The 27,112-nt window shown below is 40.9% G+C and overlaps 1 protein-coding gene across 10 annotated transcripts in view; it reads left to right on the top strand.

The window, feature by feature from the left end:
- The window catches only part of SLC39A10 (solute carrier family 39 member 10), a 72,463-nt gene that overhangs the window by 29,928 nt on the left and 15,423 nt on the right, over positions 1-27,112 (top strand). For 2 of the 10 annotated variants that reach the window (XM_030952189.1, XM_030952193.1), the window contains exons 2-3: positions 23,617-24,690; positions 25,564-25,765. In XM_030952189.1, the coding sequence (XP_030808049.1) occupies positions 23,626-24,690; positions 25,564-25,765 (1,267 nt within the window). In that variant the 5' untranslated portion in view covers positions 23,617-23,625. Of the gene's footprint in view, positions 1-9,911; positions 10,037-10,360; positions 10,467-10,746; positions 10,844-11,690; positions 11,846-18,650; positions 19,206-19,713; positions 19,819-23,616; positions 24,691-25,563; positions 25,766-27,112 lie in introns of those variants that run through there. The other 8 variants (XM_030952187.1, XM_030952188.1, XM_030952192.1 and 5 more) reach the window with 8 other exon arrangements.

Below are 27,112 nucleotides of genomic sequence, written 5' to 3' on the forward strand. Positions count from 1 at the left end.
TATGCCTTAGCATAGTTCCCAGGAGCATCTTCCAGGATCTTGCCAGGCACTCAGGTGAGACTGACTGACAGGTAGATTATGTTCTTCTGTAGAACACACTGTCAGAAAAGGACATGGAAATACTGCCCCCAGAAGAAACAGAACTGCTGGCCTGGTTTCCTACAACTGGAAGCCAGAATGTCCCTTTGGGGCCTCCACCCAGGTGAGACTGTACACTGAAGTCATGTTAAGAAAAAGGAGGTTGGTTGCTTTTGCAGATTCTTGAAAATACGAACTGCCTTATAAAGAATCATCTCATGGTTAGTGGTAATACAATATGGATGGTTGGACTGGATGATCTCAAAGGCCCCTTCTGACCTTGATAATTCTGTGATTTTATCATCTCTGAAAAGCTTTCTGTGGCAATTCTCACTGTATCTGTCACACTTCAGGAAAGCAGATTTTCTGAGGACAAGAGAGCAGAGTTGCATGTTGTCTTTAGACAGCATTATAACCTATAATCCAAGGTGGCTGCGTGACTTTACTGGTGGCTCCAGCCAAAGGGCTAAACATGAGCCATACCAAGACAGAAAGCTCTGGGATATGTCAGGAAGACACAACTATTATGGTGCAATGAAGAGACAGAGATGTTTGGGGGGCAGTTCCATCTGCCTCTGCCAAACTCTTGAAGTCCTGCTCTTTCCTCCTCACTCACTTTTTCAATGAATGCTGATCAGGTTATATTAAAACTAAGAGTGGATTTACACAGTCCTTAACAAAGGGCTCTGTCCTTTGGCCTCAGGAGATCACTGATTTTTGAAACAAAATGCAGTTTCTGTGCTGTTTTGCTGTACAACACAAGTGGCATTAAAAAATGGAAAGCATTGCAGTAATATTGATCCACCAAACCCTTCCCTGAAAAAATCACTTTTTTCTATGTTTTAGATTACAGTTAAACTACCAGCAATAACCTCTGAAAAACCATCTATTGCTGCTTGGCTGTTCACAGTAACTGGGGCTTGTACACTGCAAACCTCTCAGTTTGAAGTGTCCTCTTTTGAAAACAGCAGCTCTGGTTTTATAACTAGAGCACTACCATAATATTGTTTTTACTAGCTCAAGGTTCAATTTCAATACAATAATAAATAACAAAACCCTCTTCAAACAGCTCCTTAAAAATACAGTAGTTTAAAAAAGAAACTGCATAGACAGCAACTCTTCCTGTTTAGGGAAATGACTAAAGGCCATGCAGTCTCTCCCTCCTGTACAGGAGGAAGAGGAGAAAGAGAGAAATTACAAGAATCAGCCACTGCTGTCCTGAATGATGGAGCTGGCACTCAACATCGTGTAAGTGGCCTGATCTGATGTGTAGTGTGTGCATGCTGCTCTCAAGAAGGGGATCCTGCAGGAATTCCAGGCACTGGCAGTTCCTTTTCTGATTCACTATTTTTAGAAGCTGCATATCCAGTCTATTTTTTATCTAATTGGTGATAGCTGTGATATTGTTAATATCTTCTGAGACAATGGGGCCAAAATCTGTATACTTCTCTGAGAGTAAGAAAAGCACATTACCTTAAAACCAAAGCCCCTTGGAAAAACAGGAACAAATTCTGGTCATTCTTATGCTATGAATTTGTCACATCCCATAATATAAATAATGTTATCCCAGAATCACACTGTCCAAAATCTTTCCTGCTTTTCTGTCATCTGACATAAATTTGAGTGAAACTCTGTCAGTTGGTCTGAGATTGAGAATTTCCTGGAATCTGGCAATGAGCCAGACCAGCTTAGGTTCACGTGAGCTGGAGAGCCCCAAGCAGCCTCTCTTAAAGTAACTGCCTTAACTAAAATATTCTCATTTCAAGCTTCCTTGGAAATCATTAGTAAGTATTGACTTTAGTTTTAGTTTCTGTTTATCTTTAAGAAGCAATGCCTTGAAGCTCCTGTGTACCAATTCCTTCTTTCCATTATGTGTATTGATTTGCCAAAGGATATTCTGTCGTGCTTTGGAGCCTTGTTCTCAGAATTTTAGTAAACTGAAAATCTGACAGATTATAGGCCTTCAAACTTCAGACTGCACTTGCAATTAATCCAGTGGGTTTCTCTCATATATCTAACAACTAACAGAAAACTAATTTGAAAATGTAAATGACATTATAATGCTTACCCAGCTACAAATAATATTATACCTAGCTACATTTATACTGAACTGCCTGCAAAAAATAGAGACTGGTGACTCTCTGAAGTAAATGCTGTTCCAAGTAAGGTTATGATTCTATGAACTGTTTTAAGGTACTGGATGTAGGTAACTACATCAGTGGCCTGACAGGCAAAAGCTGCTGTGTGAGGTTGCTTTCAGTGAGAGCCACCACACACTCACTTTAATGGATGAACAGGGGAAGCACCTTCATGGGTGCTTTTTTTTTCTTCTGAGAAATAACTAACAAACCTGAGCAGGAGATAAAAACTCTTCAGAATCATACAGATACACTCTTCATACATATAAAGGAAGCCGCCCGTTGGAAGCAGTTCCATGAGCAGACAGTTATTGAGAGATGGCATCATGATTAATGAAAAAATAAATATCAGTTCACTCACAAGTCCTTTAATTTTGCCCCTATCTGTCCAAAAGGCAGTAGTATTTGGGTTTTTTTTTCAATTAATATTTAGCTTTGAATTACATCACTGCATACTTGTGGTGCATTTTGATATACATTCAATAATGTAAACCTTTTATAAAGAACAGACTGCATTTGCTCTTCAACATTTTATTTTGAACATCCTTGGGATGCTCTCCTTAACCAAGAAAAGGCATTTACTTCTGTTTTTCTTGGAGAAGTGCACAATAATTTCATTAGAGCTACTATAGAAGATCGTTAAGAGTTTACCCTTTGTGTATATGGGAATGACTTTTCATTTGTATTTATGAAGAGAGGGGTAAGAAATACAAGGCAAGGTTATCTGAGAAGAGTAGAAAGACACTAACAGTGTGAGTGAAAGCAAGTGTTTTCAAATGTAACTTTTTCTTTCTTTTTTTCTTTTCAATTTCACTGTTGATGAAACTGGCATTGAGTTTTGTCTCAGAGTGATTTTTCTTTCCCTGAGCTTGTGAGTTCATTTTCTTGTATGACATGTCCATGGATGGACAGAGTGGATGTCAGTCCAACACCTCAGCAAAGTTAGTCCAGCCTAATCATTGCAGAAATGCTTTATTTTCTCTCTGCTTGCTTATTGGCATTGCCACCCTTGAGTCTCCTCAGGGCTCTCAGTGCTCTAGAACATGGCAAATGCATCACCTGATGGGTCAGCAAAGACGCATGACCACATCCCCTCTGTCACGAGCAGTCTCCTTTGTGCCATGCTTGAGAAAATGCTCCAAAACTTCTGTTCTCTTCTAAGCAATAACAGGAAGTATTCACCACTGTGAGAGCCTGTCCTGCCGCTGCTGTACTTGCTCTCAGAGGAGCTTGCTGGTTTACAGAAGAACATTTCAAATGAGGCTGCTAAGCCATGCGATCAGAAATAGTTATGTAACAGGCCTCCCCATTTCTCTGTTCTCTTTCCAGTTCTACTGTCCCACATCCCCATGGTCTGTCTCTCCCTGTAATTCCACTGATTCTCATCTCTGGTTTTCACATTTCTTGTCATTTAGACCCTATTTGGGTGTCTCCATGATTCATCTTCTTGTGCATCAGCTAAAGTTTACTCCCTTCTTCATAGATCTTTCTGCTTAAATTCACACTCCTTCTTGCATCATCAAACCCAAAAATTATCATCCAACTGTGCAAAGGATCAGGGCAGCAACATGGAAAATAAAGTTGCAACACCTAAAAGCATTGTCCAATGGGTGACTTAAAGGCTTGGAAACTGGGGGGTTCCCTAATATCATTCACACTCTTCCTTCTGCCTCTTTATTTATTTTCTCTAGAAATCATGAAATACAGGTGTAAAAGTTACAAATGTAAACGATGGGGGAAAATTATCAAGCTTTAGGTGCATACCAGCATTTCAAATCAAAGGTCATGTAGTTTTAACAGTGCCCTAAAGGCCAGCAGCCTACTGGTCCCTTCAGTTCCCAGTTCTGAATTACCAGGCATGGAAGGATAAACACAGCTGACCTTAAGTTAATTCTTTCCCTAAACTGTGGGCTAGCCCTTGATATTTTTGATTTTGAGAGCCTTTCTCTTGATTTTAGATTTTGTTACTGGTACAGTTTGTTTAAAGAAAAGCAAACAAAACACCCATTTCATAATTTGCTTTATTTCTGCAAACAATACCTTTATTTTCCCTGCCACTGCATATTCTTGTTCCACCTGTTCTCTGTAGGTGCCTCTGAGGTTTTGGATCTGTGCTAAAGATGGGATGAGGCTGTATGACATCCATTCAAATTCGTATTGGCTTCCCTTTCCACTGCCAAAATTTCACAGAGAAGCAATGGCCCAGAGGTGCCCCAAAGAGGCAGCCAGCAGCTTAAGGATGTCTTGGCTTCCTGATTCTTCCTGCTGATAATGGCAGAATTGCAGGAGTTCAAAATTTGTCATTTCCACTCCCATGTGTAACAGAGGTGAAAGAAATGGGGAACTTCACCCCAGCTGCCTACTAAAATCCAGCTTTAGCAGAGCTATGCTTCCATTACTCAGCTAAATCTAGGTCATATATAAAAAATGCCAATTCACCAAATTAGTGGTTAAAATTTGACAGGGACTGAGAATAAAAAGATGCTGACCTTTGATTTCTTATTTTAAGCTCCTCATTGATTTCTTCAAATAACGTCACAGCTAGCCTCATAAATTTTTTTCCATTCTGTTTGAAAAGAGGGTGTAAAACAAATTCCTCAGCTTGTAAAGAGATTACATTAAAGCCAATATTTTCTCTTTGGTCAGGTGAGTCAGTTTTGGAATCAGTCGTTTGCTTTTATAAGTGAAAGCCTTTAGAGGAATTTCTACCCCACCCAGGCAGCTAGCACAGCTTTGTTTAATGTTTTGAACCCTGCCTGGCTCCAACAGATAATATCCATATTTATTGATACAGAGGTCTTGTGTGAACATGACCAGAAATTCTTTGTGCTCTGCAATCTCACCCCACTCGTGCTGCAGGAAGCAGCTGACTGGCCTTTCCCACCCACCACTTCCTTTGGAATGAAGATGGTATCTCCCCACAACCACTGCCTACAGACAAGATGCCACAAGCAAACAGGTGTTTTCAGCAGGCAGGCAGGAAGGGAGAAAGATAAATAAACCTGAGCCCGCAAGAGAGGAAGAAGGCTGTGACACACTTTCTAACATCCTCCACGTCAAATTTTATCCCAGACCTGCAACCAGCAAATCCTGCCTGTCTCAGATCCAATGAAAGGGCTTTTGACTGCAGGACTAGACAGTTATGTTTAAAACAAATAATAACTAAACAAAGGGAGAGTCATTTAACGTTTGCCAGCAAGCTTTCCTGTGGATAAGTATGCCAGTGTTTGCTAGCCTTGCAAAATTAGCCAAAGGTCATATTGGCTGTTTCCCAAACTGCAGACAAACCTTTGAGTGCACCAAAGCCTTCAGTTGCTCCTGCAGCATCACACCCTTCTGCTAATGTCCTTTAATGTTTATGTAACCTTAAGTCTAGAGCCAATGAAAAAGGGTTTATATTTTTTCTAAAAATGTCAGCCCATGTTTAAAAACAAAACAAAATAGCCCAGCCCTTCCCCACAAAGAGTCATTTCAAAAACTTCTAAAACAAAGACCTTTAAAACCTATATCTTGTTTTGGCATGTTAAAAATAACAAAGAAAAAATTCCTAGATTTCTGTTTGAACTGACTTCCCATTGGCACTTACATTGATATTGTATTTAAAATTATGCAGATGGTATCATTGATTTTGATACTTTTGCTTCAAAACCTATACAAATGCTCACATATGTTTAGATACTGTCTTAACAGAGGGGTATCTACATGTTGTAAGAGAAGGAGGATAATAATGGTTTCTAGAAACAAAACAAAAAAGCTCAGATGGATTTCCCTTTTCTGCCCCATCTTACAACTAAAGTAACTTTCAAATTATACTTACTAGTTCATGCAAAACCAGCCAGATCTACTTTGATTTACTACTGGAATTCACACAGTTGAAACCAAATAGAGCTAATTAAAGGAACCTGCCAAGTGAAAGCTTCAGAGAGAGCACCCAGTTTGGCAGAAGGGTGGGAAAAAAAAGCATATATAGTCTCTACTAAAAGTCCCATTTTTATATATATGGCCATGGAATACAATGAACTTGGGCTTTAAATTCACTGCAAACAAACCAGGCAGTCCTGAGGCAGTAAAATCCCCCAGAGGACATCACTTCCTATTTCCAAGCACAAGCTTTAATCACAGAATCACTACCTGCTTGTTTAAGGTCCCCCTGATGTTTAAACACTTCCCTTCTGTCCTTGCCATAAGCAAAGTCTCTGCTGCTTCAGCACCAGCCTCAGTGCCTGGAGATGAGCACAGCCCAAAGTGCCAAGCACTGAAAGTACAGGTAAATCTGCAAACATATCTCTAGCCAGAGATGGTCTGACAGAAAACACACCAGTAAATTCAGAGCAGAAGCGACAACTGTCAGCAGGTCATATTTAAGACACAGAGTAGGGAATGATGGTTTCTGTATGATTCCCTGGTACTTCACTTCAGAGCTCTTGTCAGTGTACTTGTGAGCAAGCTTCCTGTAGCAAAGCTCTTCCACTCCTGAGGAACTGGGTAAAATCCTTCTGCTTGGCAAGTCTGCATTGACAACCCCTGTGCCCTGTTAGCCATTTTCTCCCCAAGGTTAATTCTGCCACTGAATTTCTCTAGCAAACTGAACAATACTTGTTGGTCTTTGTCACAGAAGAAATGGCATTTCTGACTTTGTTTCAGGCTCCCAGAATGAATGAAAGGCAGGGACAGAAACTAGAAAAAAATGTTTTAAAGAGCAGGAAAGAAAATATGTGTGTAACGTGCCACAAACCCAGCTACATTAACATTCAAATGCCTTAATTTCTCATTAAATCTTGGACAAGATGATTTAAAATAAAAGGAGGAAGTTGACGCTTCAAGCCATTACCTTGGCTTTTTCATGAGACATCAGTACTTCAAAAGTAAGAAAATTAAGTTGGGCTCTTCAACCAAAATAAAAAGCTGAATTTGCCAACAAGTTCATTTTGGCAACAAGCAGTGACATTTTTCTCCCACTTATATAACAAGATTTGTGTACACCTTCAACTACCAGCCTTCTACATTAATTTCTCCCAGGTGAAATATTTTTCAGTATTACTGTTCCAGTTCTCCAAGGAATAGTCATAAGACTCTTACTTCTGTTTACAGTCAGAGGCATTATCACGATATAAGAACTAAATCTGTGTGCAGAATTATGGAGTAGCTTTGGGTTTTAGTTGGGTTTTTTGGGTTGGTTGGGTTTTTTTAATAATTTGTCTAAACAAACTACTTCTTTTGTATACATATACATGTCAACCTTCTCCCCCCTCACCTGCAACTGGATTGTTGCAAGGAGGGACAGGAAATCAGTGTGTGAGATCTGTACATATATATATACAAAATTCCCTTCCTCAGCCCAAAATATGAGCATGTGCTCTGCAGTCCTACTCAGCAAGGAAGTGCCTTGTGAGAGGAGAGGGGAAAAAACCCCAAGCCAGTTCTGTTCTAAAAGTATGGTAACATATTCCTTCTGAAGCTTGAAAAGTCAGTCTGGGTTTGTTGCATACATGGGTGTTTTCTCAAGCTCTCAGCACTCTTGCAGTGCTGGCTGCCCTGCTCTGCTGCTCCAGCTTCCCAGCAGCACAGAAAGTTGTTCCACAGACTTCACAGGGAAACACACTCCGCAGATTTTTTTCATGGTAAATGCCTGATCTAATAATTTTGGTTTGGGTTTCTGAACCTGTGTTATAGAAAGTCCTACTTTCTTTTCCTCAAATACTTTAGTGCAGTTCTTGCACTAAAATGTATGGTGAAAACTGCTGAGAAGAAGCCTAAATGCAAGATACAATGTACAACTACAGGGAAAAGATTCTAGATACAAGCAGGCTTTTCAATGTATCAGGAGAAAGCCACGAGCAGACTGCCGGGGAAGGTTCTAACCTAACTCCAACTACAAATGAGACTCGTTTGTTAGCAGGAAATGTTAGCAGAGCGCTGGCAGGCCTGCTAATGGCCCCTTCTGGATTTACAATGAACAGATACACGTTGGAGTGGGGAACAGCTGGAGGGGAGGAGAACCCACTAACAGAGATCTATTTATTGGTACACCTGGGCTGGGTGAGTTTCTGGGAAGTCGCTGTGTAGCATCACTATTTCATTTTATTAGAGTTCTTGATTTTTTTAAGGAGATTTTACATTACTTGAATTTTACTCAGAAAAAGTAACAAACCCCATATGCTCTATTTATTACTGAGTACAATTCCCTGAAAAAATTCTAATGTAAAAAGAAAACTTAATTGTAAAATTTCTTTTTCCACTCAGTGGATCTATTTCTAGAGCAAACAGCAATATAAATCAGTCATGTCTAGTCATCAACAGTGGCACTGTGATAGATGTCTAATAACTATTGTCATAATCAGATCTGTATTCTATTTGCTGTGCTAAAATTCTGAGAGATAAAGGACCTGCTTCAAGGTAAAAAACATTCAAATCATCATATAAAATGATCTGGTGCAATGGTTTGCTATACTACCTCATCATCACTTTATATCAGTCCCTAAAACTTGATGTGAGCCACTGACTTTGGACTAGTATGGTTTATATTCTAGTGGTGGATTTGGTAAGATATATAGCAAAAAATGAGGGAAGGATTATGGTTGGGGTTTTTTTTTCCCAAAAAATAAATACACTAAAGGGAGAAAAATATGTTGGAGGAGATATGAAATTATAGATTCTGTCACTGAGACATGAACCCCATGGGTAAATAAGAGACTAATCAGAAAAGATTCAGCATCACATACCAAAATATTGGTGTAGTGTAATGCACAGAGCTGATGTGCTCTTAAGTCATTTGAGAGGTCTACATGTCTTTGTTTGTACAGCAGCTGCATTAGAATGGACATTTATCACATCAAGAGAAGTTTACTCTGGTTTTCTCTTGCACCGTGACTTCAGTTTAATGCTTACACGGTTTTTGGACTCTTACAGGTAACAACTTCCTTTAGGTTGCTAAACAAATAGAAGTAATCTTTTACATGTTACCAAGGAAAAATCCTGTAACTTTGGGAGGCTTTTGGGGGGGATAACCATGGGGTATGCCCTGGACTTCAGACATTACTAGAATAGAATAGGACAGGACAGGACTCTGGCTCTGCCAGGCCAGACTTAAAGGAGTGCTGGCATGAATCATCTGGTTTAACAAAGGAACATTTTTAGAAATAATTAGGTTAGTTCCATTCAGTAATATAAGAATCTAAAAGCAAAATGTGTGCATCCTTAACAAATAGAGGGAAGGTCGGCTTGCTTCTAGCTACATTCTAGATACACTGCAGGTTTCTTCCAGATTGAAGCCTGCAATGGAAGCACTAGTTATTTTTTGGAGGAAAATGTTGTGAAAATTGTATGCGAATTTCTCCAAGAGAAAAATGAAACAGCCTAAAACTTATCTGAAACGTTCCTATAACTGTGCTTCAGCCTTTGAATGTGCTTTCTATAAATAACCATTACAAAACATGCTGGTCTATTTTAAACTATGATTTGTTGTCAAAGACTCCACTATATTGTAGGTCTTACGTTATAAACTAAAATGTCCCCTGATCCTCGGCGTTGAGCTAGCGAGGGTTTTGATTTACCTAAGGTTTGGTTTGGGGGCTTTATTTAGCTCTGTAAGTTGTTGTCCAGGAGTGGAGCGTGTCGTTACGAGGGGCTCTACCTCGCCATGGGGAGACCTTCATTGCCTGCACAGGCTTTGGTGGCCTGAGCGAGGCTGACAGGAGTTTCTGGAGCTAAATAAACGGGGTTAGTGCCTACCTCGGCCCCGAAAGGTACCCTCATAGGAAGGTACGAATACCCTGCCGTTGCTCTCTGTTGGGGAGAGACGGAAGGTACCCGATAGGAAGGTACGAATACCCCGTCGTTGCGGACGGACCCTCTCCCCAGGCGGCTGCAGAGGCGGCAGCTCGGCTCCGGCCCCGCGGGCCCGGCTCCCCCCGAGCAGCCCGGGCCGGGCTCCCTCGGCCGGGACAGGGCTGCGCTGCCTCGGGCCCGCGGCGCTCCCTCCGGCGCTCCCGGGCCCCGCGGCCATGGCCGGGCCGTGCGCGGAGCCGCCGCAGCGAGGGGCGGGCGGGCAGGGCCGCTACGCCACTTTCGTAGCGCTGGAGGAAATGGCTGCGCATTGGGCAGCGCGGGCTGCGGGGCCGCGTGTGCAGGGCGAGCGCGGCGTAGCCGGCTCTGTGAATAGCGCCGGCGGAGCGGCAGGAGGAGGAGGAGGAGGCGCCGCGGCGGTTTGGTACCGAGCGGAGAGGGAGATGCACACGGCACTCGAGTGAGGTAGCTATAAAACCCCATTTGTTTACATGCCCTCCCCCACAGCCGCCCGGCGCCGCGGAGCGGGTGGCGGCCGGCCCGGGCCGCGCCGGGGCGGGGGGCGGCGGTGCGGGCGAGGAGCCGCGGCGGGGACCGAGCGGCGGTAGCGGACAGCGGCTCGCCCGCGATGCGGAGCGGCGAGAGGGGCGCGCGGCGGCGCGGCCGCCTCATCACGTGGCGGCGGGGCGCGAGGCCGCGGGGTGCGCGCGGGGGCCGGGGGGCGGCGGGCGGGGGGGCCGCGCCCGGGCTCCCCCGAGGCGGCGGAGCGCGAGGCGCCGCCGCGGCCCTGGCGCATCCCCCACCCCCTTTCTTCCTCTGCTCGTGAGGCGACCATGCGGCAGGTAAATCCTCCCCGCCCCCGCGCCCGGAACGGGGGCCCGGGACGTGGCGGCGGCGCTGCGGCTGCCCGGGCTGCTCGGGCGGAGAGAGAAAGGGGGGCGGCAGGGCGCGGCGGGGGTCGGGGGCTGCGGTGGGCCCCGTGTCCCGGCGGGTTCGAGCCGCCCGGTGCCCGCTCTGCCGCTTCCCTCCGGCAGCCTTCCTGCCGGGAGTGCGGCTTTGGGCGCGCCCCGGCCCTGCCGAGCTCGCTCGCTCGCTCGCTCTCGGTGCGGCCACGTGGAGGCCGCGGGTGCGGGGGAAGGAGCCGGCCCTGCCCGCCCGGCGTGGGCGCTGCGGCCGTGCGGGGGCCGTGCGGGGGCCGCAGGACTTGGTGGTGTTTGGGGGCAGCCTGGGACGGTGGGTGATGAACAAGCCAGGCCATCTGAGGGCTTAAATCTTGAGGGCTTACGGTTGGGATTTAGCGCTAACAGCTGAGGAAAAATCACTCGTGCTGTAACCTGCACGTAACCTTAAATAAGGGTAAGGGCGGAAGGGTCAGGAGGCTTTGTCGCTGTGCTGTACGGACACAGAAAGGATGAGTAAAAAACACTGATTTCCTGTTCTCAACCATCTCTGCTGCTTATGCCGCGTCCTTTGGAAATACACACTTAACGTTGAAACTGCGGAATAAAATTGCTCTTTAAAATCTCTAGCTATCTTTGTCGTTTTTGGGCCTCTTTGTAGAAGTGTTCATGCCTGTTAGTTGATAAAACTCTGAACAAGAGTTGCTTGAGTAGAAATACTCCTGGTTTCTAGCACTCCTAACACTGTATGTGTGTAAGTAGCAATCATAATGTGTTTTTTTTTATTAAGGTAGGATCTTGTACCATAACACCAAGGGAGCCTGTGATAACCTCGAGTCTGATACAGAACTGAGAAATGCACACTGGAAGACCTGGTTAGTTTTCAGCCGAGCGGAAGCAGTTGTCATCTAGTTAACAAAAGTAATTCCTGGCATGTTCCAGTGGGTATGTTCTTGTATCCCTTTGGATAGTAGTAACTGACACAGGGACATAAAAATAGAAAACTTTCTATATTAAAAAGGTATCATATGAGGGTTTTTTAATTGGACTTTAACAGAGGATGCAGTCTGATTTCCCTCTGCTGAATAATGTGCTTTGCTTCAGATGTGCAGGGTAATGGGAATTCAGACTGAGGCATGCTGTGTAACTCCAAAGTGAGGGACTAATGGTTACTCTCTAGGCTAATAGTCTGGCATGGTAATGTAAGACAAGAACTGGAAAAACCACCGAGGTCCCCAAGAACATTGACCAGTGTCACTACACTTTACCAGCTAAATTCTTGTGCTAAATTAATAGTTAAAGTAAAATTAGTGGTGGTGTCCTGCAGCATTTTTATTTTAGACTGCTTTTAGCTCATACTTTGGAGTTAAAAAGTATGCAGCCATGCAGTCTATATCTAAAGGAGAATAGGGTCTAGTAGATAGATGGACAGACTGTGAATTAATTGTGTGTGTTTGATGAGATTAATGGTGGCAGTTCCATATTGGCATTATGTCAGTTTCCATGGGTGAGTGCAGAGGGGTTATACAGTGTTACCAATCTGGAATAGGTGATATGACTGGAGATGCTGGCTACATAAAAAAATTTCAAAAAAATTGAGCTTTGTTTCAATTAATATCTGTGTAGGTCTTTGTGCTTTCCAGGTTGGCTTACATAAAACGCGGGTATTAAGTTTGCAGCATATATCCAGTCAGTCATATAATGTGCAATTACAGCTGAGCTGTGGTTTAAAGTTATTCAAATATGCTCACAGGCTTTGTCTTAATAGATGTTTCTACCATTGCAAGAAAATAATTTCATTAAACTGGATCATCAGGGTAATTCAGACATGTTCAAGAAAGTTTACTTGACGTGAAAAAGCACGTGCTGACCATCATTACTTTGACAGTGAGATAAATATATATATGTATGGCAAATTTAATATATCCAACATGGCATAGGTTTCCTTCCTGGTCTTCACTAAGTCAGTCAAGCAGCTTTAATTTACTCTTTTTATTCTTAATACATTTTCTGCAAAGCAAGAGAGGTTTAAGTAGTGCCCAGATCGCATGGACTTCAAGCTTGTATATAGTCTTAAAGGAAGTTGTGTTTGGACTTGTTTGCCTTTGCTGTCCAGTTTCAATGTCGTTTGATCATGACTGTGCCTATTGTAAAGACTTATTCCTGTCTCTGTCACAGTTTTTACAGAAGTGGAAGTTTGTTTTGAATGTGTGATAGGCACTTGATAAATCAGTGATGAAGTAAATCAATTTGAGAACATTTATGTGTTTTCATCAGATGAAATTGCTGATTATAATTACAAAAGCTACTTAAAAGCCAAACTTCATTAAAGTTTTTCTGTAAGTTACAATTTGGTCATTTACTATAGTGAAATTTGGTGGAAGGATGGTGGCATCTGTACAAACTGATGGACAGACATAACTGCATGTGTCAGCAATGAAAATTACACCAGAATGAGAAAACCTCATTCCATTTTCTTCTCAGTTTGATGATCAACGATGTCAGAACCCTTGGTATTTCACAGCATATGATTTTTTAGGATGTTTTCAGAATTGTCAGATTATCTTAACTTTTTGTAACACATTTAAAAATGCCAGTAGACGTTTCAGAGAAGGAAAGTTTAATGGCAGTTCTGTTCCTCAGGCAGGTATTCTTTCACAGGATTGAGCTTTAGGTGCAGGGTGAGTTCCTTAGGAGAATTTATGCCTTTCGGGAAGCAATTTCTATTGTAATGTGAAGAAAATCTGTATAACTTCCTGGTTTACTGTGGGAGTCCAACTTAATTTAGAGAGCAATTATTTAAAACAATTTTATCATCTGAAAAGTATTATCTTTGGGAGTGGGCTACTGAAGTTATCTTAAATGAAACTAGTAATTTTATCTTACTGATAAAGGCCTGAAGTAACACTTAATGCAGAAAGAATTAAGACTACTCTTACATCATTCTTTAATTACAGCTGAGATATTACTTGAAATACACCTAATAAGGTCTGGTAAGGAAATGTGTACCACTTAAGCAAAGCTAATAAAACCTTTTTTTTCTAAATTTCAAAAACTGATTGAAATGCTGGAAACCATGTCCTGCCACGGTGTAACCTCCTAAAGGAGAGAAAGGTATGTGCTGCGTCAGTCCCCCTATTCACAGTCTTTTAGTACTGAGTCAGTGCCATTGCTCCAGGCTCTTTGGATGTAATAAAAATCTGAGGAGTAAAGAAGCTAAATAATAATTGTTTGAAGTCCCTTTCATTACCTCTTGTGATAGTGCAAAGTCTGTACAGGTTTTAATACCCAGAAAGCTGGAAAGCAGCATAAAAGACTTGGAAGATGATGGTTTGCTGATGTCAGTCTGGAAAGCTTCTGAGAAGAAGGGGATGTTGGAATTACATGTAGGGTGTTGTACCCATGCTGGGGGACATGATTCATTAGACTAGAAATGTTCTCCTCTCACATTGTGCTGCCTCATCTCTCTTTCCATTTCCTGGCTGCTTTTTCTGTTGCTGCAGAGCAGGAATGACTCAGCTGTTGGCCTTTCTCTCTCAGTGACCAGGAGCTTCATTCTCATCTGGCTGTCACCTTCTCTGTAGCCTCATGAAGTCTGTGAGAGAAACCTGCCCCTCTTTTTGTTCTGTGTTGACAGTCACAAGTCAGTATTAAACAAATCTGAATAAGTGTGACTAAGTCTGAATAATATCCTAAGTTATAAAGACACAGTTCTGAAGTCACTGAGGTAGCCGAACCAATGTAGCTTTGGGAGAAAGTCTTTGTAATACTGGAAGCTGCTGTCTAACTGATCATGTCTGAAAGTCATCAATCTACATAGTGGTTGGTCAGATAAGATAAAATGCATATGTGAGATAAAATGCTCTTCAGGTTAAGAATGCATGAAAGAAGTTTCATGCGGAATTTGTATAAAATTGTAAATACAATAAACAGAGGCTTTGTGCAGTGTTTCTGCATGTAGGTTATAAATGCTTTAGAAATAATTACCAATTGCAGGTCCTAATAAAGACCACTGTAATCCAACATGAATTCCAGGCAGGGCTTGTCATAAAATTTATATATAAAGATGCAGATACCTAGATTACCTGACTTGCACTACATTCATAAATAGCTGATTAGGGTGATGATTATTAATGGACAAAAATAATACCTTGAATTCTCAAAGATAACTGTAAATGATAAATTATTTACACCTGGTGATTTGATATCTATAAATAGTTACCCTTTAACCAGCTAATTGCTGATAATAGAATGCAACCATACTGAGATTGGAGCAGCAAAGAAAAACAAAGGAAAAGTGTGTGTAATCCTCAAGGTAGTCTCAGTAGACATTGTTCAATATGATTCTTTTTATGGATTTTTTTTTGAGCAATATCTTTGTTAATATTGATGTGCATTTTCAATAGGATTGAGTAGCGAGAATTCCATCTAGGATTGCTCATGATAGCCATATGTCATTTGTACAGCTGGCAGCTGAGTTCAATCCCTAGTAATGTCCCAAGTGAGTGTTCCTGCAAGGGGGAGCAGCGAGCCAGGGCTGCTTCTCAGTCCTGCTTCATTCATACCTTGTACAGAGCAGTACAGAAAAGCTGCTTCACTGCCAGTGGCAGATTGCATTCTGTGTTTCACATGATGGTTGCATTACTTCCCAGGGTTCTGTGCAATTCCTGTAACCATTCCTGTCAGGGAAGGCCTCTTCCCACCAGGGCTCCACCACCCTGATAAGCACTTTGATTCCATGAAATGCAAATGGTATCATATAGGCCATATATATTGTCTGGTGCTATTTGCAGAATATAGAAGCTTTTTTTTTGTGCTGACCTGAACATCTGTCTCTAGAAGACAGTATCTCAGTTGCAAAATGACGTGGTTGCCTTGCAATACTAAGTTTTTAATCTAAATATAATATATTCCTATTTATTTGATGTCTGCTACAATACATAAACAGGATAGATTTCCATCCTTGCTGTTCTGAACTGTGCTTTGAGGCAATTGTTCAGCAGAGGCATTGCATTATATTAACAGGGTCCACTTGCTCCCAGACCATACATTCAGTAAATAAATACTCAGTAGCTGCAGCAGGATGTAGATACAAAATTTTGCTTTTCATTGTATTATGCTCATAACTAGTTATTTTTTCACTGAGTTGCTGTCTTTGTACTCCAGATAAGAGATTGAGTTCTCTAAAGTGGGTAGTCTAAATTTATCCATCTGTGTCTAGCAGTGTGATACGGAGTCACAGAAGTTCATTTTTGGTGGCTTTAGGCAAAAATTCTTACATTGGCTTTTGCTAACAATGTATGTTCAGTAGTAGGGAGAAGAATGTGAGGGGTTAATGCTGACTCCTGAAAGAACAGATGAAAATGAGATGCTTTAATAACAATGCAGCAAGTATAGCAAATTATTGTTGTTTCCCTTGTATCAAGCTCTGTGATTCAAATTAATTGCAGTAAACAGTTACACTGAGTGATGTAAAATACTTTACCAGTCTTTTAAGATGATACTTTGCCTTGTATTGTACTGTTGTTGAGTTCTTAAAACAGAAATGAAGTAGAGAAAGGCAAATTGCCACTTATTTGTGGAACATCCTGAGAGATTTTATAGATACAGTAATTTACTGGAATTTTCTCCATTACTGTAGCTTAATTGATAACAGTAAATCAGCAAAGACAAAGGATTAATTATATTTATAAACAAAATATTCTCACAGTGAAACACCTAGAGGAGTACATTGTTCTACGCTTAAAAGGAATGCATCTCTACAATGGGAAAACCCCACATGTTTTGCTGAGTTTTGCCCATATCCTATTAAAAATGTCATACAGGAGTTCCTTGTATTCAATCAAGCAGTGATTGAATAGGAGTGAAATACCAAAATGATGCCTCACGTGCTCTGCAGGTTTTTATTCTGGACATGCAGTTACAGTTTGCTTCAGTTTTACTTTCCTTGACAATAAGCAATGCCAGACCCTTAATATTTCTGCCTCACATATTACCAGTAATATTGTGCTTCCTTGTCCCTCTTCTGTCTCTAATCTTGCACGAAGAGTAATATTGGATATTGAATTCTGTGTTTTCATTATTTCATCCTAAACTTGTGTCCCTTCTGAGCTAATACCTTGGTAAGAAAGGTTTATTGTTCATGGTGAGTGATTTTTAGAGCCAGTCAGTATTTGTATTAGTTTGAATGGTTGCCTCCATCACCACACAAACCTGTAATGAGTAGCCAGGTAGATCTTTCAGAATAATCCTGGTTAAAATAAATGATGTCAGGGAAATGGCACAAATTCTGTTGAGGTCTCACCTGGAATGTGATGAAAATGACACTAAGTGGTTCAGCTGGCTATTCTGTTGGTGGATTTGCCTGCTGAAATATGTACTGCTATTTTATTCCTGTGTCAGACTGGTTAAGTGTTACTTCTGAATCTGCCAAGACACCTTCACAAACTCCTTTGTCTCCCACAGTTACTGAACAAAGACACATTTGGGAGCTCATTAACTCAAGATGTCACTGGTTCCAGTAGCTGCCTGCTAAGAGTAGCAGTTTGGGTTTGTTCTCTTGACTGAATAACTTTGCTAAGAAGAATTTGAGTGGCTTGTTGGTAGAGCACCTTAGAAAAGTCTGTGATGTTGGTTCATTAACTAAATCCCTTATTTAAAAATACAGATTTGATTCAATGGTATATAGTTTGAAACCTCTTCGTTCTAGGAATGGCCTTCACAATCACTAACTTGGGCTCTAACTTGGCATAGCACATGTAAAAGTTTGCTTTAGTCTCATGTTTGAGTGGACTTCCATAATTGACAGCTTTTCTAAATTAATTTTTCTGTTTTTTTCAAGTGAGATAAGCCATTGGCTTAGCAGTAGGCATGCATAATTCCTTTTCTGATTGTAGCAGTGATGAAGAGAGGTTTATTATAAAGATATAGGTATTAAACACTCATCAAAGACTTGCCTTTTATGCCTTCTAACATACCACAAGTACTACAATGTGGTGCAAGGATGAAGTAGTTATAGTGGTGTAAGTTATGAGAAAATAGAAGTACTGCAGCTGGTTTTAATACTTTATTAGAAATATTGTTATATTCTATTCTGAAGGGAAAGTTGGAGAAATTATTTTCAAATGGCTTTAAACAGGAAATAAGTTACAATGTTGTTTGAGTGCATTTTGAGGTGGCCATTTGTTTTATTTGTGCTCTGTCAGAATGTTCTGTTAGACTGCAGATCAACCAGATCAGTAACTGGTGCTCCCACCTACAGCTGGGTGGCTCTTTTTTGTGCGTGGACAGTGGTGTTTGTGCAGCTGTATAGTAAGCCAGATAGGAAAAGTAATCTGTCATGAAAATAATTTTTTTTTTCTTTTTCTAGGCTTTTTTTCAGCAGAATCTAGTTGTACAGCTGCACAGTGAACAGATCAGCAAACAAATGTGCTGGTGTCCACAAATGGTTTTGTGGGCATGGGAACGAGAGAGTGAAGCAGTGGGGGACGGCAGCACTGCTGCTTTAAGTGCAACACCATCTTAAAATATTTGTTGAACTTCAGCTTTGGTTGTAACCAAAACAATTTGCTTACTTTCAGAAGAAAAATGAAGTATTAAAATGCAGCTGTAACTGGTTTATCTTTTCAGTTATTTCAATCTTACAAGTGCTGGTTGGTATCTTAATAGGATCTAATGGAACAGTATATTCAATACAGAATATTGGCACAAAAGCAAATTGGCTCTGTTATAAATTCTGTGCATTAATAGGTGTTTCATGGACTACATCCAATTTATATATGAAAGACTGCAAATTAATTCTTGGTGAGCAGAACTAGTACTTACAGAACTTCCAAGTATTCTGAAGTTTTTATATTATCTTGAGCTCTGAGAAGGATCCCGTACTCAGCAATTTCTTACAAATAACTGACCCTTTGAAGAAAGCTCTCCAGTTTTCTTATGTTCAGAATAAATGCTCCTTTCTGGATAACTGAGCTGGTAGATTGCTACTGTATTAGTTCAAGATCATTTTATTATGCTTGGGACTTGGCTTTTCAAATACTTCACAGTTCAGATTTTTAGGGAGTATTCATGGTGTGTTCAGTTATGCATAAATGCTTTCTGTACTCTGTAAGTCTTATCTGGTATTAACTTGGCAAACAGGGCTTGGATCAGTTAGTTAATGCTCTGTTCTTACAAAGTGCCCCTCCTACTGAGCTATAGGTTTTCAAATGAATGAGGTTCACTGAAATCCACAAACCTGTTTCACTGAAATCCACAAACCTGTTTCACTGAAATTGAAGAAGGAAGAAAGTACAGGAGATGGGTGAGAACTGAAGTTAGAAATGGTTAATTTTAACTTTATTGATCCGTAGCATGTTTTCCTGTTTCCATTAGCAGAAGCTGCTGTCAGCTTAAGACTGATAAAACAAAACCAGATTGTTATTTAGTTAAAATGTGTTTATGGCTTTCTTAAAATGTCTTTCAGTAACAACAATATATTAATTTCACATTAAATTTTCAAAAAAACTTACCTTAAAAATCTGTGCTAGATTAATAGGATTTTGTATTCTAGTATTTGTTAAAAAATATGAAATTTTAAAAATATAGAGTAGGTTCGTTTGGATTTTCAGATTCCAGCCTTTTTTTTTAACTGAATATTTTTATGAAGGATTGCACTGTTCAGGATGGGGGGGAAGTTGCATACATCTCTCCTGCACATACATTGGAGTGAATACCTGCAGTATAGAAAAGCTGCTAAATTTCCAGGACTTGTAAGAAAAACTGTCTTTGTGTAGTCAATAATGATTTCAAGTAATATTTCTCTTTTTAAGAAACTGGCATTTCTCATAGAGCTGGTATTCTGAGAAGTTCCTAACAGAAATGAATTGCACAAGTGCTGAACTTGCAGTGCCTCACAGTGAGAATGCCTTAGTTTGGTAAGAATATTGCTTTGTCCTTATTTTTAGCACCTCTTGTCTCTCTGGGTTCTCTCTTGGCTTAGCTGGAGCATGTGTTTGGTGTGGAACTCGTAGGTGCCCATGAAGTCTTGCTAAGGCACTTTACTCTCTGGCATTCAAGCTGAGTAACTTAGAGGAGTCAAAGATGTTTTTCGTAGATGAGCAGAACATTCTTCAGAGCAAACAAGGATAAGAAAGTTGAACAACAAGGGAGTGAAACTGAAATTACTTGGGAAGGAGCGTGGGAAGGGAAGAAATCAGTGCATTTATATTACAAATATTTCAGGTTATTAAAATTGTTGGGAGTACACAACGAAAAGGATTGGGGGGAAGAAAGCTGGGCACTTAAAATATTCTTGTCAGCATTGTACATGGAAAAAATGCTGTACTGCGTGGGCTGCAAGTGCTGGAATAACAGATGTGGCTTTCATTTGAGTTTGGATTTTGTATGACTGCATTATTTGAATCCAAGTTTGTTGTTTCAAAGGAAAGCCTAACTCTTGAACTAGTTTTCTAGTCTCAGTGAAACAGTCAGTGATAAATAAACAAAGATGTCCCCACAAATGATATTCCAGGCTTTAAGGCGTAAAGTGCTATGTAAAAAGAACAGTTAAAATAGATAGTAAGCACTATGGATAAATTTCAGAAATCCAAGGGACATTGAATGAAAGAAAGATTTTTACAAGAAACAAAACCAAACCCAACTCTGATCACAGGTGCCTTTGCTTAGGTAGCTGAAGCACGCTAGGCAGACAGTGGTTTGCACAGAGATGTGCTGAGTTCTCCATGGCACTGCCCATGTGCTTGCACCTGAAGCTTCTGTGTGTGTGGAAGCTCAATGGGTTCTCCATTTGCTGGGGATGATCTCTTGCACTGCTGTGTGGGGAGGGGATGGGTGCCCTGGGCAGCATCGTGTGCATTTCTGAAATGCCCTCTGGTGGGACACACTGATCTCTGCCCCCCTGCATGCGTACATGTTCTAATTGTGGAGCTTGGCTTGGGGGGGCTGTCCTGCTGCCTGAGGTGTCAGAAGGACTCTGCTTGTTCTCCCTGCAGCTCAGGGAGGTGCAGCAGGTGCTGTTAGTCCAGCCCTGCCCTTTAGGGGTGCTGTATTTCACTGCCCCACAGCTCGGCAGTCTTCCCTCCTGTGCTGGGATCGTGCTCCTGCCCGTCAGAGCTGTGGAGGGCCGGCAGCAGGGAATCAAACACTGAACAGAATCAGGCAAAGGCTGACAGCAGTAATAGGCAGAGTCTTTTTCAACTTTGCTGTAGCCTTGTCCTCAGGCTGCCCTTGCATATTCTCTAGGGGGATTTGAGAGTCTTAATGTTCCTATAATGAGATCAGCTATACACAATTTTGTGCCACTGAAGTGTACAGAACTTGGACTTCAGGTTTCCAGTATTATACACATGAGTGCCGCCTGACAGGTTAAACATGACAGGTATTTACAGTTGCCTAGAGAATAATGAAACTCGTTTAAAAAGAAAAAAAGAATTAATTCTTTCTGGTTGTTCTTTTGGAAACTTTTTATTATGGGAACATTTGTTTTTTAAGTATCTGTTCCATAGCAAGATATGCAATGGAAGATACCGAATATTATGCAATAGAAAATCAAAAATACTGTGCTAGGGTTATTATTGTTCTAACTGAAAACAGACAAGTAATTGATTTTGAAACTGCTCTGAGACTGCTCAGCTCTTCAGCAACGAGACACAGTCATAGGTTCAGACTATTTTAACCACTAGGGCATGGAGAAAAGGTACCATTCAAAGCTAAACACCACAATTAGGGATGCATGACTAAAGTTTCCAAGTAATGTATTAGTAGTATTGTATGAGACAGTCACATGGAAAAGATCATGAGGTTGTGAAAAGGATTATGAGCATGCTTTAGTCATGAATTTCCTGGTAGAGATATTTTAGTCTGGATCATGCTTGTTTAAATGAGAATAATTTAACTTTGCTTGTTCTGACTGTATTACCAGTATGTGGCAAAGGGGGAGAAAAGGTTTCTTACCTACAAATGTAGTATTACTTTATATATATATACATATATATATATGAGAATAATATTTCAATAAGTTTTGGGGGTGAACTTACCATACTGAAGTACTTGAAAAAGTTTAGCACAACCCCGGAATCAGTAACTGGAATGTAGGGGACTGAACTGGAGACAAACTATGATTATTCCAGACTGATAATTGACCAGCTGTTTATAAAAATAAGCCACTAATGTACAATGAGTAGCCATTTACCTATCTGGCATCCATGGAATCAGTTTTGATGCCGATGCAGACGCAGTTTACATGTAAAAACATAAGCCCAGATATTCTTCTGGGCTTATGTTTCTAAATGGGACAGCATTGCAAAAGAGAGGTTTGCTTTTTAAATAAAATTTGTCAGCTTTTGAAGTTCCAGTGAAAAAGTGAATTTTCATATTTTGGATTTGTAGAGATTAACAAGAGAAAAGTTTTTCCCTGTCTTCTGTGTTGACACATTTATTTGCCATATAAAGTCCTTAGAAGACAGCTCCTTCCTTTTCTCTGCCGACCTGTTACAAGTATAGGAGCTTCCAACAGATATTTTGGGAAAGTAAGATGGACTTCAAATGTATGTGGTTTGCTGCAGAGCACTTACCTGGCCGGTTTCACAAAGCACATTTTAGTGGGCTGCTGTGGGGGGCTTGGGAAGGACAACCAAATTTCTCCTGTCTCATGTGAGAGTCAGTGGCACTTTAGGGTGCAGGTCACTCGTGTCTGGGGATGGAGGGCCAGTGGCAGCTCGAGTCAAGGTGCACATCAGGAACTAAAACCACTGGCAGTGGTAAGAGCTTACAGCACAGCTGGCCTGTGTCCTGTCTCCTCACATTCCTACATTTGCTGCAGGGTAAAGTGGTGGCTTGTTTTCAGTTCTGATCACAAGAAAAGCTTTTGCAGTGTCTTCTTCATAACTTGGTGTTGAATTGTAAGTTTTTTACATGTAACACTAAAAAACCACATTGTCCCAATGATAGAATTTCTAAAAATCAGCACTAAGTGCTTTCAGCTCAACAGTTGTCAGCATTAACAGTATTTTTTGAGTTGCATAAGCAGATGTTTTCCATATAACCCTACTTTTTAAATGGCTGTCCACATAGATCTTTGAAGTCAGTAAACAAATGTAAGTGAAAAGTACTAAAAATATGAACATATAAGCAATACATTGAAGTTAGTTAATGGCAGCTTATTTGTACATTGATAATGGATGATTTCAAAACAGGGAATTGTGCAGTGTGTGTTTAGTAGAGGCACTTCAGCAGCACAAAAAGAGAACAAATGGTGTGTGGGTTTTCAGCTGTATTACCTGCCTGTCATCCCTGTGAACAGGAAATTACAGCATTGTTATTTTAAAATAATTCTCATTCTTTTGTAGCTTGTGTTTTATCAAGATTTTCAATATTACAGGTTATCATAAGTATAGATGCCTCTGAAAATATGCACAAAAATATTCTGATATGACTGACTGTAAATGTTGTTAATCTTTTTCTTATCATCACCTCCTGTCAGTATGGTTTGTAAAACCACATCTCTAAAATACACAGTCTGTCTCACTGTTGGATAAGAAAAGTACATTAACACAATTTCTGCAGTAAAAGTACTGCAATTGCTATTCTTTTATTGCCAATATCTAAAAAGCTTTGTGAGTGATTCAGTTGGCATAAGTACCAAACTGATAGGCCATATAAATTGACATTGAGATTGCTTTGCAGCTAAGTGCATCCCTTTGTGTTTCTTGTAGGAAACAGAGATGAAGGTACACATGCACACAAAATTTTGCATCATTTGTTTGCTGACATTTATTTTTCATCAGTGCAATCATTGCCATGGAGATGGACACAACAACGGTCCCAAAAAGGATCGTGTGCACGACCATAATGACTATCAGATCTCAAATGAATCATACTTCCAGAATGGAGGAACAGAATCTATGCCCAGTAAATTTTCAACGTTGGAAGCAGAAAATGAACAAAAATACTACATTGAAAAGATTTTTGATCGCTATGGTGAAAATGGAAGATTATCTTTTTTTGGCCTGGAAAAACTGTTAATAAGCCTTGGTTTGGGAGAGGTAAAAGTAGTGATGATAAATCATGATGATATTGGCCACGATCATGTTTCTCACTTGTATGCTTTGGAAGTACAGGAAGGAAAGCATTTTCATCCTCATAACCATGCTCACAGCCACTCAGATTCAGAAAACCAGACCGCGGTCGGTGCGTCTGCAAAGAGAAATCACAAATGTGACACCGAGAGAGAGGCGGCCGTGCCCTCGCTGAAGGAGGAGGGCAAACACGTGCACAACCAGAGCCGCCGGCACCAGCACCAGCACCAGCCGCGCGCGCACCGGCACGAGCACAACGGCACACGCCACTCGCGCCACGACGCCGGCGGGCACGGCGACCCTGCCGAGCAGAGCCACGAGCCTGCCACGGACACCAACACCACGCAGGAGCAGCCCGAGCGCAAACAGCGCAAACAGAAGAAGAAGCAGAAGAAGATCAGCGAGACGTCGGGAGACGCCACGTGGGATTACGCTCCGGAGCACGATGGCGGCGATCAGTACGAGCACAACCGCGTGCACAAACACGACCACGTGCACGACGCCTCTCACCTGCACGTGCACCACCACGAGCACGGCAGTGACCGCTCCGCTGGCCACGGCCACCAGGACGGCAGCGTGGGCAGCGCCACCGGGCACCGCCACACCAGCAAGCGAGAGGCCTCGCACAAGCAGATCAGCGTAAGGAAACATGCCCTTCCTGCGGCACGCGGGCACAAGGAGCACAGTGAGGATGAGCACAAGCATGAAGAGGTGAGTGTGACATGGAGAGCTGGTAAGTTGACTTTCAGTGCTGTCACATAATGACTGAAGGCGCATACCCACAAGTAACAGAGAGGCGTGTTTGGGACCGTAGTGTAATACAGTGTATGAATTGGATCTGTAAAGCTTTTCCCCTTCCCAATATTCCAGAATACTACCACCACACACACCTTTTTTGGGCTTCTTTCTGAATCTGAGATCACTAACATTTTTGAAAATTGCATGGACACTCTTTCCTAAAATACCTGCATCTTTTCAGCACACTTCTGATATCTTTGTCCTGAGAGATTAAGAAGCAATTGCAGGTGTAGCTTCAGTAGCACTGTGCTTGGTGAAAGCTCTTCTGTTTTGTCCTTCAGCATCCATTAGTTCTGCCAGCACCATAATCCCTTCCCCTTACAGTTAACTACAGATGCAGGACTTTGTAAAGTGATAATTTTAAACTAGAAGGATGGAGGGGGTACTGAGTTCAAGGTTTCAAACTGTATTAAAAAGTGAAACTCAAAACACGGAAGGTTGGTAGGTAAACAGAAGTGTTTAAAAACCAATTTTGGATTTACATTTTTCTACTCTTCACCTGTTGCTTTTTCTTCATTGCCTGTACTGTGCAAAGAATATGGAAACTGCTTTTCAGTGACATTTATCAAAAGTTATGTAGGTGTTGGGAGACTCAAGTGTGCGGTGCAGGTATTTTTACTGTTTCCTTCTTTCATAAACCACTTAGATCAGTTTAAGACATGTTTTAGCACTGGGAGAACATTTAGACCAAAGTTTCTGCTTTGTGTTCTCAAATAATGTCCTGCATTTTCCATACATGAAAATAGATGCTTTTATATTTAATTTGTTTGTACAATTTGCTTGCAGTGCTTAAATGCTACACAGCTGCTACGGTACTATGGTCTGGAAGCCAGCTCCCTAATATCTCCTGAGCTCTTTGTGTACATCTGTCCTGCTTTGCTCTACCAGATTGAGAGAAGGCTTTGTATTGTACATTATGATGAGCTGGAAGATCTTGCAAGAAATAAAAATGCATCAATTGAGAATAAAGATAAAACAGGTGCATCAGGTAGGTGTCTTTTTTTCTTAATGGCACTGAGGTGGTCCATATGTTTATCTCAAAGTTGGAAAGTTGCAGTGTTACTTTGGCAGTAAATTTCTTAATAAATTTGATCTGGACCTGTTAATTCAGGAATAGAGAACAACACTATCATCACCATTCATTCACTGGAAAATGAGACTTTAGGTCTTACTATTTCTGTATTTTAGCAGTGATACACAGCTGTAGAATTGACATGCATAATTTTTGGTGAACTTAAAAAATAGGCACAAGCAAGTACAAGAGCATTTAAATTGTCATTTCTCGTACTTCCCTTTTCTGACTATTTCTCTCTAAGCACATGAGAAATGTGCAATCAAAATCTTCTGGTTTTTCTATGTACCTTGAGTAAAACTGAGTAGACTTCTTATCACCACAGTTCTAAGTTAAAATATTTTTACTACTGTTAAAGCAGTTACTTTAAGGGTAGAATCCACTGTTGTTATTTCATAACTGAATGTACTTTTCAAATAGGTCTACCTCTGCTATCTTTCATAAATTATAAGGGAACTGTTGATGTTTAGTTGCATTAAAATATTAAAAATCTAAAAAACCTTAGATATAATGTCTGTATTTTGAAAATGAAAGTATATTGGTAATGTGAGGATTGATTAGTACATAGGTGCATATTAGCATCATTAGAAATAAAGCTTGATATAACTGCATTCTCATAGATGTTAATAACTGCTGGGAAGAATGCATTGCTGGTAATCTTTCTTACCAATTGCAGATTCATTAAAATAATTAACTTCTTATAGATAAATCTCCTCTAGTGACACATCTGCTGTCTTGTTAGCTGCTCAGAGATTGCTGTAGAGCAGATACAGTGGGTGTTTTGTACAACAGCAAATTGCTTTGTGCTGTGGTCTCAGTGTAGTAAGAGCTGACCCCTGCCTGATTACCAAGAGCATTGCTAGAGCAACTCTAAGCATTTTCTGCCAATTAAAATGTTGAAACCCTATACAAAACTGTCATGTTGCACATGCTTTGGACCAGTTTAATTAGGAAGCTTCTACAGATGAGTGCCTCTTTTTAAAAGATTGCATTTTATTTTTCTGTAATGAGAAAGGGAGTTCATTAATAACTCAGCTTGAAGACCTTTAACGTTTTAAGAGACTTAATCTGCAAAATTAGTCAAGCTTATTGTGAACATTCAACATGTTTTATGGCATCTGATACCTTGAGTATAAATAACACTTTTGCCAGTTAGCTGTTAAAAATTTGGGTTCTAACTCATTGATTTGGCTCTCAAACAGTAACCTGCAAAACAAGTCAGCTTGATTAGATAATGATAAATCATTCTTCATAACAATTCCC

The sequence above is a fragment of the Camarhynchus parvulus genome, chromosome 7 (assembly GCF_901933205.1).
Source record: "Camarhynchus parvulus chromosome 7, STF_HiC, whole genome shotgun sequence".
NCBI lineage: Eukaryota > Metazoa > Chordata > Aves > Passeriformes > Thraupidae > Camarhynchus > Camarhynchus parvulus.